Consider the following 18375-nt stretch of genomic DNA (forward strand, 5'->3'; position numbering starts at 1 on the left):
GGCAGCCCCTCGGTCGTGGGGCTGCGCCTGCGCGGAAACCGGCTCCTAGGCCCCGGCGTCCCCGCGCGCCCTCCCCTGGTAACGGCCCGCCCCCTCCCTCCTTAGAAACCGGGCGGCTGGCATAGAGGCTAGCCGGCCTGTGGCGGCTGGCGGGCGACCGGTCTAGCCTGCCTGTCTGCAAGCCTTCCTCCTGGAAGTCGGCGATCCCTTTTGAACTATGGGGGACCCACCGCCCGACCCTGAGCCCCCTTCCCAGCCGCCTTCAAGTCGGAGGAGTTCCCAGGTTTCCCAGCGGCGCGGTCTGGAACTCTCTCGGCCCCAGCCCGCCTTCCCCGAGGAGGCGGAGCAGATACCACTTGATGCCTCCATCCTGCAGAGCAATGGGGGGATTCTGGCCAGCCAGGCCAACCTCCAGGGCTGGTCGCTAGGGGCCAACCCGACCCAGCAGGAGAACTTGACGATGTTCCAGGCTGAGGAGGCCCAGCTGGGTGGGGTGGAGTACCCGTCCCCGAATATGGGCTTTCCCTCCGAGCTACAGCCCCAGCTTTATCTGGAAGAAGGTGGGATCCAGGCCACCCAAAACGCCGGCCTAACGCTGCAGCAACTACAGCGGGGCCAAAGCAACCTCTTCCAGCAACTGGAGTCTGCCTATCTGGAGACCCAGCCGGACTTACTGGGCCAGTTCAACATGTACCAGAGAGATGACCTGCAGTTCAGCCAGCATGGGCCCTACTTGAGGGATGACCCCACCCTCCAGTTCTCACCCTCCGAGCTGGGCTTCACGCCCTTCACTCTGGAGGTGCCCGAGCCGGAGCCTCTGGAGCTGGCCGTGCAGAACGCCAAGGCCTACCTGCTGCAGACCAGCGTCAGTTGCAGCCTCAGCCTGTGAGAAGGGGCTCCGGAGTGGGGGGGGAGAGGGGGTGGGATCCCGGCCGGGAGAGGACCCAGCCAAGGCTCTGCCTCAGGCTCCCAGGTCTCTTCAGTCAGACCAGGGATCACCCCTCATGGGTAACGAGGGACTGTTCCAGGGGCATCTAACTCAGGCTAGAAGTCAGGGGATGGAAACGCTAACAACAGCTAGCATTTACTTACCAGGTCGCCACCATTCATACATTAACATCTAGTTCTCACAGCTGAGATTAGCACATCTACTGTCCCCGTTTTACAGAGGACGAAGCCAAGACAGAAAAATTCGGTCCCATATCCAAAGTGATAACAGCTAGGATGTGGCCAAGTACGTGTGATTTGGCTCCTGAGGCCCTATTAGCCACTAACTTGCCAAAGCCTCTTAGCTGTAGTTAGAATACAGTTCTCAGTCCCCATTACGTCATCGTGGAACTTACATTTTGGTGGGAGAATGGGCAATAAATATAATAAATGATAGGTAATGATGGGAGCTAAGGTGGAAAATAAGGTATGGCGAGGGGAGTTAGGGAGTGCATGTGAAATAGCATGAGGTCAAGGAAGGCCTCTGGGGAGGCCTCTGAGGTGACATTTGATCAGGGACCTGAAGGGGAAGAGGGAGAGCACCTTGCAGGTGACAGAGGAAGCACATTGAAAGGCTTCAAGGCTTGCTGTGTTTGAGGAACAGCAAGGAGGCTGGTACAACTGGAACCAAGGGAGAAAGAGGGAGAGCAGGAAAGGGCCAGGTTGGAGAAGTAACAGTTCTTGCTAAAGCACAAAACTGACCCCATCTGTCCCAGGCACAGGGCTTGCCATGGCTCAGGAGTAAGTGCTTCCTCCTCACAAGAGCCATTCAGCCCCTGCCGCTCTCCAAACTTCATCTCTAGTCAGCTCCTGGCCTCAGATCCTAGAGTCTAGCCAGAATTAACCTCTAGCTTTTCCCAACAGTTCCCACCCTTGGAATCTTTAAGGTCCTTTATTCAAAAGCCATGGTCAAAGTCTGACCTCTCCTTACCCTTCCCAATTCAGTGATGGCTCTCCAGCACACCCAAGACAACTGCCAAAGGGTTTCCATCCAGCAGAGAGTTAGACATACATGCTTTCTTGGAGAGGGAGAGACAGAGAGAAAGCATGCTCAAACATGACAGCATGGGAGAGGGGTTGAGAGGGAGAATTCCAAGCAGGCTCCACACCTAGCCTGGAGCCTGATGCGGGGCTCGATCCTTTAACACTGGGATCATGACCTGAGCTGAAATCGAGAGTCAGACGCTCAGCCAACTGAGCCCCCCGGGCGCGTCCCAGACACACATGCTTTGAAATCAGACCAACCTGGTTTCAAATCGTGACTGTGTTACCACTGTGTGATCTCATGGCCTCAACTTTTCGGAGCCTCAGTTTCCTCACCTGGAGAGTAGGGATTGTAATTGTTCCTCAGATGTACAATTGTGAGAATCCAACACTGCTCTCAAGTGCTCAGCATCGTCCCTGGCTCAGGTAGAAGGAAGCCATTACAATACTGTTATCACAGTACTGTCTCACTGTGTATCAGGCGGTGTCACTGCCTCCTCTCCTCCCCTGATCCCTCCCTCTCCTTCCACTCCAGCCAACATGCCAGGCACACCCTCCACTCAAGGCCTCTGCACATCACCCCCAATCATACCACCTGCAAACCATGGCAGTTTTCCTTCTTCCTTCCCCATCCTTTTTGCCTTTCATTTTTCATGTCATATTGCATTAGCCACAACCTCCAGTGTAGTCGTGAAAGCGGGCGTCCTCGTCCCCAATCTCATAAGGAAAAAATGTTCAGTCTTTCACCATTATGTGCCATAGGTTCCCCTTTATGCGATTGTAAAAAAAATACCTTCTGGGGCGCCTGGGTGGTTCAGTCAGTCCGACTCTTGATTTCAGCTCAGGTCATGATTTCACGGTTCGTGAGATCAAGTCCCTCATCAGGCTCTGTGTGGACAGCCAGAGCCTGCTTAATATTCTCTCTGTCCCTCCCCCACTCTCACTCACATGTGCGCGTGCGCGCTCTCTCTCTCTCTGTAAATAAATAAACATTTTTTTTAATTACCTTCTAGGGGCATCTGGGTGGCTCAATCAGTTAAGCACCTGACTTCAGCTCAAGTCACGACCTCATGGTTCGTGAGTTCAAGCCCTGGGTCGGGCTCTGTGCTGACAGCTCAGAGCCTGGAGCCTGCTTCAGATTCTTTGTTTCCCTCTCTTTCTGCCCCTCCCCTGCTCACTCTCTCTCTCTCTCTCAAAACATAAATAAACATGAAAAAAATTAAAAATAAAATAAAATTACTTTCTGTTCCTAGATTGGTAGGGTTTTTTAAAATCATAAATGGGTGTTGAATGTTATCAAACAACTTCTCTGCACCTACTGAGGTTATCTTACATATATTTTGAACATATTAACATGATGAGTTAATTTTTTTTTCTGTTTTTCTAATATCTGCCCAGTCTTGCATTCCTGTTATTAGCCCAGTTTAATCATGGTGCATCATTTGTTAAGAGCATCTTTTTGCTGGATGTCATTTGCTAGTATTTTGCTTAGGATTTCAGCATCTATATTTCTAAGCAAGATTGGCATGGAATTTTCCTTTCTCCTAGTTTCCTTCAGTTTTTTTTTTAAATCTTTTTTTTTTTTTGAAAGTTTATTTATTTTGAGAGAGAGACAGAGAGACAGTGCACATGAGTGGAGGGAGAGACAGAGAGAGAGAGAGAGAGAGAGAGAGAGAGAGAATCCCAAGCAGGCCCTGCACCCTAAGTGGGGCCCCATCTGATGAGCCCATGAGATTGTGACCTGAGCCAAAATCGAGAATCAGACACTTAACTGACTGAGCCACCCAGGCGCCCCTTCCTTGAGTTTTGTTGTCAAGATCATGTAAGACTCACGAGATGTCTCAGGGCCTATGCACCTGCTGCTCCCTCTGACTGAAATACTTCTCCACCCCCCCCCCCACCCCCACCCCCAGTATCTGTATGGTTTGCCTCCTCACGTCTTTCAGATCTCAGCTTAAATGTCACCTTGGTGTGACCTTCCCTGGCCTTCCTATTTAAACTTACAAGCCATCTCCTATCCCTGGCATTCCCAGCCCCCCCTCCCTGCTTTGTCTCCATAGAAATTACCACCTCCCGACACACTGTATGTTTTGCACATTCGGTTCATTTCTGTCTCCATCATCAGAATGTCAGCCCCACCAGGGCAGGGACCTTTTCTGTACTGTGTCCCCAGCGCCAGGCACGGGGGCCAGGTACACTGAGCTCACTGAGCTGAGCGAGTGATGTCTCCCACCTCCCACTCCCTCCCACGGGAGGCAGGTATGAGCACCTAGTGAACCTGCTGACCAAGATCCTGAACCAGCGGCCGGAGGACCCTTTGTCCATCCTGGAGTCGCTGAACCGCACCACGCAATGGGAGTGGTTCCACCCCAAGCTGGACACCCTGCGGGACGACCCAGAGATGCAGCCCACCTACGAGATGGCGGAAAGACAGAAGGCGCTGTTCCTGCGGAGCGGCGGAGGCGAGGGCCAACAGGAAATGGAAGAGGAGGTGGTGAGAGAGGCTATGGGGAGGGGCGCGTGGCAGGAGGGGCAGTGACCCAGGCTTAGGCACAGCCGGTGCTAAGGTCCGGGGGCGAGGGGATGCACAGTAGGACCGAGAAACCGCAAACAATTTCAGGTCAGTGTGGGAGGTGGGCCACAGGGGGTGGGGGTGGGGGGGCGGGAGGACCAGGTCACAGAGGGCTTTGAATGCCAGATCGAGGAGATTGGGCTTTCTCCTGAGGCCGCTGGAGCACCACGGAAGGGTTTGAAGCAGAGGAAAGGCTAGTGGGCTTTGCTTTTTAGAAGACTGACTCCAGGGGCCTCTGGGTGGCTCAGTCGGTTTAAGCTGCAGACTCTTGATTTCCACTCAGGTCACGATCTCACAGTTGTGAGATCCAGCCCCTCATCAGGCTCTGCGCTGGGTGTGGAGCCTACTTAAAATTTTCTCCCTCAGCTCCTCCCCCACTCGCTCGCTCTCTCCCTCTCTCTCTCTCTCTCAAAAAAAAAAAAAAAAAAAAAAAAAAAAGCTGACTCCAGCGGCTAAGTGGAGGTGGAGGCTGGTCTCCCTCTTGCCGTCCTTTACTCCTCCCTCCCCCAAATAATTCTGCTTTGCAGGCGTTTTCTGTGAAACTCCTTGCCTCCTGGAGTCTCTCAACACTGAAGTGCCCCTTATCCCCAGACTCAGTTTCCCCTTTTGTAAGTCGACCCCTTGCTAAGAGCTCTTCAACTCCTGGCCCAGTAACATTTCACTAGCCTCAGAATATTTAAGTCCACAATTCTGTTTCCAGGCTTGGACAACGGCATAAAATTCAGGTGAAGGATTCTTCCACTCGTTCAAGAAACATTTGCTGGGGACTCTATTTATGATGATTCCGACGCCTCCTAGGCCCCCGCTAAGAGCCTTGAGAGCCTTGGCTCGGCTCATCCCCCGAAACAACCCTGCAAAGCAAGCGCTACTTAGTTTCTATCTGTAGAGGAAAGACTTCAGCTCGGAGGGCGGGAAGCTAGGACGTACCAGAGACAGAACTAGGAAGGCAGGACCGTGACCTCCAAGCCTGTGCTATACAGAACCTTTGCCCCCTCTGCGGATGCGATTGCTCTGTGCTCACGTCCATGCTTCTGAGAGTCTGGGATTCTGGCGACGGTGGGGTGGGATGGTGAGAGACCACGGGAGCGACAATCTGACAAAGGAATGAGCCCTTGGGTGAGCAAAGCGCAGGTGGAAATACCAAGCCTCGCGCCAAGTTTTACCTGGGAATATGGTTTTAAATTTCAGATGCAGTTTCTCCTCGGGAGGCCCCACCCACTTGGAAATACACCCTTTCCTTCCACCTCCAGGTCTTACCCACATCTAACGCAAGGCCCCGAAGGCTCCGCCTCCTTAGAACGCTTGGCTCCTAGAGGCTCCGCCCCCTTGGAGCACCACGGCCGCTTGAGGCTCCGCCCCGTTGAAATGCCAACCCCCGGAGACTCCGCCCCCTGACGGGCTTGTCCCTGAAGGCCCCACCCACTTAGAATTTGGAGCTGGAATTCTTTCTGGGAGGTCCGCAAACTCGTGGCAAAATTGTGGGCGTTTGTGGCCTGTGCATGTTTCTAGGAAGAGACTCAAAGAAATCAGTGATTCATCATTTTTTATATATTTCTCTGACAGGAGGTAGGGCTCTCATTTCCCTTTTTCTATTTCTCCCAAGTCGCTAGCCACGATCCCCAGCAGCCATGGTGGAATAATGCATTCTTTCCCCCCATCCTCTGAAATGCCATCTCTGATTTATTTACGCCTCTATGGACTCGACCTGTTTGTGGATTCTCTATCCTTCTCCTTCGCCCTGTAGATGGCTTTCTGCCCCGGAACTCACTGCGCCTCTGTTTCATAAAGCTCCTGACTACTCTCCAAGTTATAATTTCAGACTAACTTCGGTATTATTGCATCACATTCCAAAAGCTAACACTTTACTTATTTGACAACACAGACCATGTGAGGGCAGGAAACAGATGATGTTGCAGAAGTGGAAACAAGTGGTAAACAAGAGAGAAGTTGCTCCTCACACCTTCTCAGGTGCAAGCAATCTAGAGAGGGCAGGAAGATGCCCGCTGTACGTTCTCTCCCCCCAGGCACGCGTTACTGGCGATAGCAGGGGATGGGGACAGAAGCAGAGTCTGACCTGACCTTGGGGGGCAGTTTCCCACTCTTGCTGCAATCAACAGTGAGCAGGGTGGAGTGATATCACTTAAACATGGTTGGTGAGGCCGCTCCATTGCCATGTGGATGGAGGGTGGGGATTCCCAGAAAGAGGGTGATGGCCATTGGCTCATGGGCCAGGCACACACTCATCCCTTTTTTTAAAATAAAAATTTTAAGATGTTTTATTTATTTTTCAGAGAGAGAGAGAGAGCAGGGGAGGGGCAGAGAGGGAGGGGGGCAGAGGATCCGAAGCAGGCTCTGCGCTGACAGCACAGAGCCTGATCTGGAGCTTGGACTCCCGAATCTGAATCCGAGATCACCGAGCCACCCGGGCACCGCTCTACCCTCCTTCCTTTGTCTTCCTCCCCGTCAGCGAGGTGTCTTGGAATTAAGCTTGACTCCGCTCCCCCTGAGTGGCTGGTGTCACCACCAATCAGGAAAACCAGCTTTTGCATGGCATTTATGTTGGGAAGAAAGCGCCAGAACCACTTTCAAAAGAACGATTCTCCTAGTATTGAGCATTAGGGTGTGCTACATCTCGAGCTGAGGTAAAAACAAACAAACAAAGCCCCAGCACAACAGTCTCAGTGGCTTAAAACTACACAGTTTATTTCTCGCTCACACAACCTGCCCACCCAGGGTTCCCAGAAGGGTTTTGCTCATCAGCTGCCTGAGAACCGGGGACGATGGAGGCAGTTGCATTGTGCCACAGGCTCCCACAGTTGCAGAGGAGGAAAAAGAGAGGGTAGCAAGCCCCACATTGGTTCTTTCTTACAGCTTCTGCCTGGCTGTGACATGTGTCCCTGTCACTGCTGTTTCAAGCAGTCAGAGCAAGTGACATGGCCCCTCCTAAGTGCAGGGGCATGGGAACATATCGTTCTCCTTTGGGGAGGGATTTCAAACACTTGTGAATAGTATGCCCATGGCCAGCAAGCATAGAGAGAAAATGCGATAAACTGTTCCTGTTAACACTACAGAGAGAAAGAGAGAAAGAGAGAGAGAATGGGGGAGGGGCAGAGAGAGAGGGAGACACAGAATCCGAAGCAGGCGCCAGGCTCCGAGCTGTCAGCACAGAGCCTGATGCGGGGCTCGAACCCACAGACTGTGAGATCATGACCTGAGCCGAAGTCAGACGCTCAACTGACTGAGCCACCCAGGTGCCCCCTTATGAAGTATTATTATGAAGGGTGATGTATCCCTCACCCAGACCCTTCAGAATGTGACCTTATTTGGAAGGAGGGTCATTGCCGATGTAATGAGTTATAATGAGGTCCTTCTGGAATAGGGTGAAGCCCTCGTCCATTATGCCTAGTGTCCTTACAAAAGGTGAAGCTTGGACACAAAGTCTCAGTCATCCAGCATGTGGCTCCCACACTTACGTGTTTCACTTGCAGCCACACGCACAGAGGGGACCCATATTAGTCTCTTATGGCTGCTGTAACAAACTTAGTGGCTTAAGACCACATAATGTTTTACCTTAGAGCTCTGGAGGTCAGAAGTCCGCTTCGGATTGGGCTTCACCAGGCTGAGGTCAAGGTCGGCAGGGTTGCCCTACTGATGGAGACTCTTGGAGAGAAACCATTTCCTAGCCTTTTCCAGCTTCCAGAAGCAGCACACATTCCTTCCTCCTGGGCCCTCCTCCGGAACCTTCCAGTCTCTGACTCTGATTTCTGCTTTCATCACATCTTCTCTGACCCTTCTGCCTTCCCCACTTTCACTTAGCAAGACCCTTGTGTTGACTTGGGGCCCACCTGGACCATCCAGGATGATCTCCCTGTCTCAGGATCCTTAATTTAATCACACCTGTAAGTCACTTTTGCCGTGTCAGATAGTCACAGGCCCAGGAATCGGGACATGGACATCTTTTGGGGGGATCGTTACTCTACCTTCTATACCTCCTCTCTCTCCCTTCTGCTTTCAAATTCTGGCAAGAGAGCATGTGGTCTCCCCGATTTGGGCAATGTGTTTCCCTGGGCCAATCATGTTGGCCAAGGGTGGGTCATGCCAATCTCCTGAGGAAGGACCTCATGTGTTTTGGTCTCTGCTATATCTCAATGCCTGCCTAGCCTGGGACTGGCACCCACTGGGTCTTTAATAAAGAATTCTGGACTGACTGAAAAGTATCGGGGTCAGCCTGTGGCCATGTGGCTATGGGAGTGGCTGCCTCGGTCCAAACCTCACTATATTCTAGTCTCAGCCCTCAATTTGCTTGTTCTCACTCCCTTTCTGCCCCCGCTTCCCCGTCTCTCTGCCTCTCCCCCTCTGTCTCCCTGAACCAGGTAGATGGTGAAGGAGGAGGCAGTGGGGGCAACAGTCATCACCACCATCCTCCAGCATCACTGATTCCTGGGCTCAAGGCCTGCATCTTCCCTTAATTTGTTATATGATTTGGGGTATCTGTTAGGGGTGCATTTGGCTGCAAGTAACGGAAAACATGACTAAAAGTGGCCTCTTTGCCCCATACAACAAGAAGGGAGGTAAGGTGGCTCAGTGATGCCACCAGGGACCCGGCAGTTTCCACCTTTCAACTCTACCATCATTAGGCTATGGGTACACACCATCCCATGCATTGCCTCATGGTCCCAAAATAGCTGCTGTGCCTCCAGATCTCACATCCCATTGCAGGCAGAAAGAAGGGGGAAGGATGAAGGAGCAAAGGATTTTCTCCTGGTGATTTTCCTTTTTCTCTCTTTCTCCCCCCACCCCCCCCCCCCTTTTCTTTTCCTTAAGGGACCTCCTCCCCAAGGACTTGCCCCTACATCCCACTGGCCTGCAGCAGTCGCATGAGCAGCTGGGTTACAGAGCAGTTTAGCTCTCCGGATTTCACAAGTCAGGCTAGGGAGCAGGGCTTCAGCCTTCTTTCCTCTGCCCTCCACCCGCCCCTCTGCAGGCTGAGACGGCGGTGCCCAACGTCATGGAGACGGCCTTCTACTTGGAACAGGCTGGCGTGGGCCTGAGCTCGGACGAGAGTTTCCGCATCTTCATGGCCCTGAAGCAGCTGGTGGAGCAGCAGCCCATCCATACCTGCCGCTTCTGGGGCAAGATCCTGGGGCTCAGCCGCAGCTACCTGGTGGCCGAGGTGTCCTTCCGGGAGGGCGAGGAGGAGGGCGAGGAGGAGGAGGCGGAGGAGATGATGGAGGGCGGCGAGGGCATGGACGCGCCCGACGAGGAGGAGGGCGAGGAGGACGAGGAGAAGGACACGGACGTTACCCCCAAGCCCATGTGGAAGCCACCGCCCGTCATCCCCAGGGAGGAGAGCCGCTCGGGCACCAACAAGTACCTGTATTTCGTGTGCAACGAGCCGGGCCGGCCGTGGACGCGGCTGCCGCACGTCACGCCCGTGCAGATCGTGCAGGCCCGCAAGATCAAGAAATTCTTCACCGGCTTCCTGGACGCGCCAGTCGTCAGCTACCCGCCCTTCCCGGGCAACGAGGCCAACTACCTGCGGGCCCAGATCGCCCGCATCTCGGCCGCCACGCACATCAGCCCGCTCGGCTTCTACCAGTTTGGGGAGGAGGAGGGCGATGAAGAGGAGGAGGGCGGCGCAGGGCGCGAGTCCTACGAGGAGAACCCCGACTTTGAGGGCATCCCGGTGCTCGAGCTGGTGGACTCCATGGCCAACTGGGTGCATCACGCACAGCACATCCTGCCGCAGGTGAGGACAGGGGACTCACCGGGGTGGAGGGGGGGGGGGCGGGGAAGGGGAGCTCCAGGCAATGGTCTCAAGCTCTGGCTCTCTTCCCGACGTGCTGCATAATATTCACTCATCCGTTGGTTCGTTCACACGGCAGATATGGGTTGACGATGCCCTGTAAGACACTGTTGGGGCCAGATGCATCCTGGAGTTCCGAGCTTTTCAGATTTCAGAAAGGTGACAGGGCACCAGAATATTACGCAACAGCTCAGCTCAAGGAGGGGCTGGGGCACCAGCCGGCGCTCAAAAAGATTTCATTCTTTCTTTTTTCTTTTTTTAACGTTTATTTATTTTTGAGAGAGAGACAGAGCACGAGCAGGGGAAGGGCAGAGAGAGAGGGAGACACAATCCGAAGCAGGCTCCGGGCTCCGAGCCGTCAGCACAGAGCCCGACGCGGGGCTCGAACTCACCGACCTCGAGATCGTGACCCGAGCCGAGGTCAGACGCTCAACCGACTGAGCCCCCCGGGCGCCCCAGGCCCTGCCTTTTTTGACCACCTGATGTGTTGAACTCTATATTCGTGCACTCACTGGTTCAAGGAAGCCCCTGCTGTGTGCTAGGAGCTTTTATTCATTCAGTGCACAAACTTGTATTGACTCTGCCACGCCTTCTTGAATCCAAACAACTTCTTTTGGGAGTGTGGCACGACTACCATCCCCACTGCCTCGCTGAGGCAGCTGAAGTCTGCTCTGTGCCGTGCATTTAGGTGCGTTCACTTAACAAACACATATCAGCTCTTCAGGGCCTCGTGTAGCCCGTCAGCAATCCAACGAGAGAACCCCTATGCTACCCCCATTTCACCGATGAGCAGAAGATCATATGGGAGGCTGAATATCAGCTCCCCGGGGCAGAAATTGGGGGCGGGGGGGTCTCTCCTCTCAAGGATGTTTCCCCAGCACCTATCTGTATGTAGTAGGTGCTCATTAAATATCTGACAAATGAATGAATGAATGCCCAGACGGGGGGCCACACAGCCAGCAGGTGGCAGGAGTCTCCATCTCTCCCCCCACCCGTGTGACTAGCCCTGCCCCCCCTGCCCATACTTGGGTCCCTGAGGACAGGGCCAGGCCCCGGTGTGCTTCCTGGCCCCTCACCACTTCCCAGGGTGCAGGCGGGTTGCTGTTCCCCCCCGGGAGATGTGGCCTGACCTCCCCCCGCCCGACCTCCAGGGCCGCTGCACTTGGGTGAACCCTTTGCAGAAGATAGAGGAGGAAGAGGAGTTAGGGGAGGAGGAAGAGAAGGCAGACGAGGGGATGGAAGGCGTGGAGCAGGAGGTCGGGCCCCCGCTGCTGACGCCGCTCTCCGAAGATGCAGGTAACAGTCCTCTTGGCCTCACGCACGCCAGCCCACCGGCCCAGGTGGGGACTGGGGAGAAAGCAGGGGTTGGGGGGGCATCTCTCTCAGCCTCAGTTGCTCCCTCATCTATAACACGGGCCTGGTGATCGTGCCTCCCTCCTGGGGTTGCAGGAACACGTCCATCTTGTGAGCCGTGTCTGGCATTCGGCAGTGGCCCCGGGTCGTGGGATATGATCTTTCCAGTCCCGTGTGGGTTTGGGGCGAGAGACAGAGAGAATTAGACAGGCCTTCCCCAAGAAGGCAGGACCCGAGCTGGAATTTGGAAGACTGGATGGGGATTTCCCGAGGTCAGGGTCTCAGGCACCCGGAGGAAGGAGGAAGGAGAGGCCGAGAGCCGGTGAACGGGCAGAGCCCGAATTTGAACCCGGATTTCCGGGACCACAGGGCCTGTGCCGTGCCCTCTGACCCTGGTCCAAAGCCATGGCTGACCTGGAAGGGCGATCACCGAGCACGGCAGCGCCTGCAAGGGAGGTGAGATAAGTATACCCGCTTCTTGGATGCGGTCACTGAGGCTCAGACTGGCGAGGTGGCTTCCTGGGGCCACACGGTGAGAAAGTGATCTGGAGCCAGCCACAGTCCCTTCACGCCCCTCCCTGTCTTCCTTCTTTGTGCCCTCCCCTCTTTCTCTCAGTCTCCCCTCCAGGGGGCTGCGCAGGGCTGTGGGGAGCTCTGACCTCCCCTGGTGCTCTCCACTCCCCTGCAGAAATCATGCACATGTCACCGTGGACCACCCGCCTGTCCTGCAGCCTTTGCCCACAGTACTCCGTGGCTGTCGTGCGCTCCAATCTTTGGCCAGGGGCCTATGCCTACGCCAGTGGCAAGTAGGTCTTCTCCTAGTCCCTTCCAGAAGAGGAAGCCCCTATAACCTCTTCCGAGCCAGGCTGAGGGTGGACGGGGGCAGAGAGTGGAAGGAACCCCTTTCAAGAAGCTCCCTGGGCTGACGCCCTCACTCAGCTCCAGGACTTCCAACCAGGGTTAAATGAGAAATCCCAGACAAAAAGTGAGAGCCCCTCAGATAAGAGAACGGAGGATCAGAGAGGGTAAGGAACTGACCCAGGGTCACACAGCGTATGCGGGATTCAAACCTGGATCTCTGGCCTCCCGGCCCAGGCTTCTCAGCTCTATGAGTCACAGAGCCAGACAGGACTCAGGAGTCCACTTTGATGTGGCCCTGCCAGGGACACCGTCTTCTTTCCGGGGGACCTAACTCCTTCCCTGGGCCCCCTGGCAGTTCTTCCAATTTGAAGGGTCTTGGGTCCATGGGGCAGAAGTCTTCCCTGCCAGGACCCCCCACAAGTTGCTCCCCCAAGATTTGTCACTGCTGCATATTCCCACCCACGCACACTCACTGAGACACTCACCACACACTCGCCGGGCACCGAGAGGCCCTCAGTCTCTCCCACTGGGCGCGACGGAGCCTTTCTGCTTTGCCGCTTAGGGAGCGCCCTCGGCAGCCCCGTGCTGGGCGCACTTACCAACTCCGTCCACCAGATGGCAGGATAAGTTTTCCTAGATTTTTCCCTTTCCAGCTCAGTGCCCAAGGTGCACTGTTCCATCCTATGATGAGATTTCGTGTAATCCGGCTGCTTTCACCACATTCTTGGCGATTTTTTCCCCTCTAGAAACAGGGAAGAGTCTCCTTGGCTTGCTTTCACCAGCCCCTTCTTCTGGCCGCACCCTAATTTGCCAGCAGCTTTCTTTTCTTTTTAAAGATTTTATTTATTTTTTTTTAAGTTAATTTATTTATCTTGAGAGAGACAGAGACAGCATGAGTCAGGGAAGGGCAGAGAGAGAGAGAGAGAGAGTGGGAGAGAGAGAATCCCAAGCAAGCTCCGCACTGCCAGCACAGAGCCCCATGCAGGCGTCGAACCCATGAACCCCAAAATCATGACCTGAGCTGAAACCAAGAGTCAGATGCTTAACTCACTGAGCCGCCAGGCTCCCCTTAAAGATTTTATTTTTAAGTAGTCTCAACCCCCCAACACAGGGGTCAAACGCACAACCCCGAGATCAAGAGTCACACGCTCCACTGAGTGAGCCAGGCAGGCTCCCTGCCAACATCTTTCTGAAAGCAAAAGATAGATCCAAATTGGGAACTCAACTCACCCATCCATCCACCACTCGATCATGCATCCCTCCCACCATCCATTTGTTTTTTCTTTATAAAACCCTCTCGGGTGTCACTGTTGGCCAGATGTATGCTAGGTCCCAGGCCCTTTATTGAAAAGGCGATACGGATCCTGCCTCTGAGGGCAGGCAGAGGAAGCATGGAAATTAACAGTATAGCGCCCCTCCCCCCCCCCCCCCCCCCCCAGCCAAATAAATACCCTGTTACAAACTAAGTACCGCTAGGGACAGTGCGGGGACCAATTACAGCTCATACCGGTCATCTTAAGGGGATCAAAGTGGGATTCCTGGGAAGAGCAACCTTGAGCTGAAATCTCTGGGGAAAGAGAGAAGTAAGGTGGGGCGGGGGGGGGGGGGGGGGGGAGGGGGAAGCAGGTAGACCAGAGCTTCCCAGACTGTGAGTGTACCAGACCCCAGGGATCTGATTCAAGTGAAGGTTCTGGTGACACAGGAGTGGGGTTGGGGCCTGAAGCTCTATCTTTTTATTTTTTTTAATGTTTCTATTTATTTTCGAGACAGAGCGAGCATGAGCAGGGGAGGGGCAGAAAGAGGGGAAGACACAGAATCCAAAGCAGGCTCCAGGCTCTGAGCTGTCAGCACAGAGCCCGACATGGGGCTCGAACTCACGGAGTGTGAGATCATGACCTGACCTGAGCTGAAGTCAGACGCTTAACCAACTGAGCCACCCAAGCGCCCCTCTGCTCAGGCGCCCCTCTGAAGGTCTGTCTTTCTAGGAAGCTCAACCTCCCTGGTGAGGCTTCCAAGGAAGCAGTGTTTTCGAAGGTTCTAGGAAGACCTGGAGGAAAGCAAAGGTCTCAAGAACAGCAAGGCTGTGAAAATAAGGGCGAAGCCAAACAGCCTGCGGGGCAAATTCTCCATCCCTCTCTCTCCCCCCCCCCCACCCCCCTGCCCCTCACTGCCTCTCTCCCTATCTCCCAGTCCCCTCCTTTTCCTCCCATTTCCTCCTCTAGTTAAAATTCTGGGAACAGGTGGGCTGGCAGGCTTGGCCCCAACCCCTTCTGTTCTTGTTTATTATCAGTCTCCTCCTTCTAGAATGCAGGCACCACCGCAGGGATTTTTGTCTAATGTGTTCACTGCTGGGTCCCCACACCTAGACCAGCACCGTCCAACGTAAATAAAATACAGGCCACCTGCATTACTCTACATTTTCTAGAAGAGCACCCAGGTGGCTCAGCCAGTTACGCGTCTGACTCTTGATCTCAGCTCAGGTCTTGATCTCAGGGTCATGAGTTCAAGCTCCACCTTGGGCTCCGTGCTGGATGTGCAGCCTACTTAAAATAAATAAGTAAGCAAATAAATAAATAAAATGTCCTAGAACTAGCCATGTTCAAGAGTAAAAACAGGCAAGGTTCCTTTTAATAGTTTACTTTACCCTATTATATTTTAAATGTTGTCATCGCTATGTGAAATCGGTAATGTAAAACTTAACGAGCTATTTTACATTCTTTTTTTAAACTTTTCATACTCTGTCTTCAGAATCTGGTGTGAAGTTCACACTTACAGCACATTCCATCTGGATGCTACGTTCTCATCAGAAGTACTTGACCTTGGATTCAGATTTCACCACATTTACAGCTGAGAAAATAGATTCATGGACCCAAGTTGCCCCAGGCACACTTCGACATTCTCCCGTTATCCGATAACAGAACTGAATATCGGTTTTATTGTTTACATCTGAATTCATTAAAATGAAGTCAAATCCACCCAGACGACAGCAGAACACACATTCTTTTCTTTTCTTTTTTAGCATTTATTTATTTTTGAGACACAGAGCACGAGTGGGGGAGGGGCAGGGGAAGAAGGAGACACAGAATCCGAAGCAGGCTCCAGGCTCTGAGCTGTCTGTCGGCACCCCGACGGGCTCGAACTCAGGAACCATGAGGTCATGACCTGAGCCTGTCAGACACTTAACCGACTGATCCACCCAGGTGCCCCAGAACACACATTCTTTTCAAGCGCCCATGGAACTGTCTCTAGGATTAGACCATATGCTAGGCCAGGAAACAAGTGTCGATAAATTTAACCGGATTGACTACACAAAATATGTTCTCTGGCCACACTGGAGCGAAATTAGAAATCAATAACAAAGGAATTTGGGGGACTTTCGCAGATATGTAGAAATTAAGCAACACACCCCCTAAGTGACCAGGGGGCCAAAGGAGAAAGCACGGGTGAACTTAGAACATCAAATACAATTAGAAACTCAGGCTTTTGGGGCGCCTGGGTGGCTCAGTCGGTTAAGCGTCTATCTGCGGCTCAGGTCATGATCTTGCAGTTCACAAGTTCGAGCCCCGAGGCGGGCTCTGTGCTGACAGCTCAGAGCCTGGAGCCTGCTTCGGATCCTCTGCCCCCCTCCCTCTCTGCTCCTCCCCGGCTCTCTCTCTCTCTCTCAAAAATAAATAAAACACTAAAAAAAAAAAAAAAAAAAAAAAAGGAAAGAAACTCAGGTTTTTGGTCCCACCAGCCACGTTTCAAGTGCTCAGCAGTGACATGCATTGTTGCAGGGTACAGCTCTAGACAGCCCGGCACTTAGGAGACAGATGCTCAGTAAACACTCAAGAGCACGTGAACGGAGAGACCTAGTAGGCACAGCACATTCCACCCCACCACCCGCACCTGTGCAGCCAGGCCAAGCCCTCGCGGGGTCCCACCTTCAGTGGAAGTCCAGGCTGGGGCCTTGGAGGGAGGATCTCTCAATATCTCCCTGCCTTTCCAGGAAGTTTGAGAACATCTACATTGGCTGGGGTCACAAGTACAGTCCCGAGAACTTCAACCCACCCCTGCCAGCCCCCGTTCAGCAGGAGTACCCCAACAGCCCCGAGATCTTGGAGATGAGTGACCCCACGGTGGAGGAAGAGCAGGCCCTCAAGGCAGCCCAGGAGCAGGCCCTGGCGGCCGCGGAGGAAGAGGAGGAAGATGAGGAGGAAGACGAGGAGGAGGATCTGGATGACTGAAGGGGGCCCCCCCAAGCCCCTTCCGCAAGCAGGTAGATAGTAGGTTTTCCCTTATACATAGTTAGTGATGGGGTGTTGTTTTTTCCCCCCACTGTCGGTTTGCTTTCTGCCCCTGGAGGGCAGGAGTAGAAGAGGGAGGTAGCTGCTCTAAAATAAAATTTCCCCATGGCACTATGGCCTAGTTTCTCATTTGTGTGTTGCATTTTCTCACTGCAGTTGTTGACATGGCCCCCAAGTCAGGGCTGTTGAGCTCTGCTGGGAACAGATATTGCTGCATAGGCCCTCCCATCTGTTTCATTCATTCATCTGGCCACCAAGCAACTATTTTTTTCAATGTTTATTTATGTTGAGAGAGGGGGAAGGGCAGAGAGAGAGAAGCCCAAGCAGGCTCCACGATGTCAGCGCAGAGCCCAACGCAGGGCATGAACTCACGAACCGTGAGATCATGACCTGAGCCAAAATCAAGAGTCAGATGCTTAACTGACTGAGCCATCCAGGTGCCCCCAAACAACTATTGAAGTGCCTTCTGTCAGCCCAGCCCTGTGCTGGGGACACAGGGGGGGCCAAGCAGCTCCAGCTCTGCTTTCCCGGGGGCTCACTCTCTACAGGAGAGGCAGTCACATCTCTCGGCAGTGACAACCTGGATGGGGGAGCCCAGAGAACTGACCGAGCTCCTCAGCTGGCTCTCAAAGGGTCAAGAACAGAGTGGGGAAGAGCATTCCAAGCAGAGGGAACAACATGTGCAAAGACCAAGGGCAAGAGAGAGTTCTATGTTGAGGTAGTTTCCCGAATCTCCATGTTTGGGACATGGGGTGAGGAGTTAGTTGTAAGAGATGAGGTTGGAAAGAGAGGTTGGCAGGAGCAGATCACTCAGGGCTTTATTTTGCCCCAAGAACACTAGGGAGCCACAGGTGGTCTTGGGGCAAGGGAGGGCCCCAGTCATACTCATGTTTAGAAAGACCTCTCTAGATGCCAAGTGGAGTGTTGGGATGGGAGTCTGGGAGAGCAGAGACCAGGCTGCTGGGAGGGCAGGACTGGAGTGGAGGGCTTTGGACCAGGGCGATGCAGAGAAAGGGACTAGAAAAGAGGAATTCAGGTAACAGAATGCAAAAGACTTGGGGGCTAGAAGCAGGGGGTGAAGGAAGATGATACAGATCTAGGGAGACACTGAGGTCTGCAGACTGGGTGAGTGGGGGATGGCAGTGTGAACTCTAAGTTGGGGACACAGGAGAGGAGCAGGATTTGGAGGAAGATTTCAATTTCATTGTAGGTCTTGGTGAGTGTGAGATGCCTCTGGGACATTTTGATGAGAAATCTGAGAGACCACTGAGAATGGGTCTAGGAAGATCTGTGATGGGGTCAGGGTGGCTTCAGCAGAAGTGAAGGGCACTGGCAATCAGTGGGGCGTCATGGATTACTAGTGGGTCATCGGGACACTGCGGGCATTGCGGGGATCGATGAAATTTTGGCATCAGAAGAGGGTGTTGGAGAACCAAGTGAGATTGTTAAAGATGGTGAAGTCATGGAGACATATATCGGAGGTTGGAGGGAAATGTGGAAATGTTTGGGGTTAACGTTACTCAGTA

At 53.5% G+C, this 18375-nt stretch overlaps 1 protein-coding gene across 2 annotated transcripts; it reads left to right on the forward strand.

The window, feature by feature from the left end:
• Positions 1-38: 38 nt before the first annotated feature.
• Positions 39-16960, forward strand: RSPH6A (radial spoke head 6 homolog A). 2 transcript variants are annotated; one of them, XM_060651516.3, is made up of 6 exons: positions 39-885; positions 4231-4465; positions 9528-10292; positions 11501-11645; positions 12391-12508; positions 16552-16960. In XM_060651516.3, the coding sequence occupies exons 1-6, from the start codon at positions 218-220 to the stop codon at positions 16787-16789; spliced, it is 2169 nt and encodes a 722-aa protein (XP_060507499.2). In that variant the 5' UTR covers positions 39-217; the 3' UTR covers positions 16790-16960. The 2 variants fall into 2 exon arrangements, with proteins under 2 accessions (XP_060507499.2, XP_060507500.2); XM_060651517.3 differs by lacking the exon at positions 16552-16960 and adding an exon at positions 15312-15547.
• The last annotated feature ends 1415 nt before the right edge of the window (positions 16961-18375 follow it).

The sequence above is a fragment of the Panthera onca genome, chromosome E2, assembly GCF_046562875.1.
Source record: "Panthera onca isolate mPanOnc1 chromosome E2, mPanOnc1 haplotype 2, whole genome shotgun sequence".
Lineage (NCBI taxonomy): Eukaryota > Metazoa > Chordata > Mammalia > Carnivora > Felidae > Panthera > Panthera onca.

Coding starts and splice junctions, on each gene's coding strand:
- RSPH6A (XM_060651516.3), top strand. CDS start 218: ATGGGGGACCCACCGCCCGACCCTGAGCCCCCTTCCCAGCCGCCTTCA. Junction 10,293..11,500: donor CACAGCACATCCTGCCGCAG/GTGAGGACAGGG, acceptor CCCGACCTCCAG/GGCCGCTGCACTTGGGTGAA. Junction 12,509..16,551: donor TATGCCTACGCCAGTGGCAA/GTAGGTCTTCTC, acceptor CTGCCTTTCCAG/GAAGTTTGAGAACATCTACA.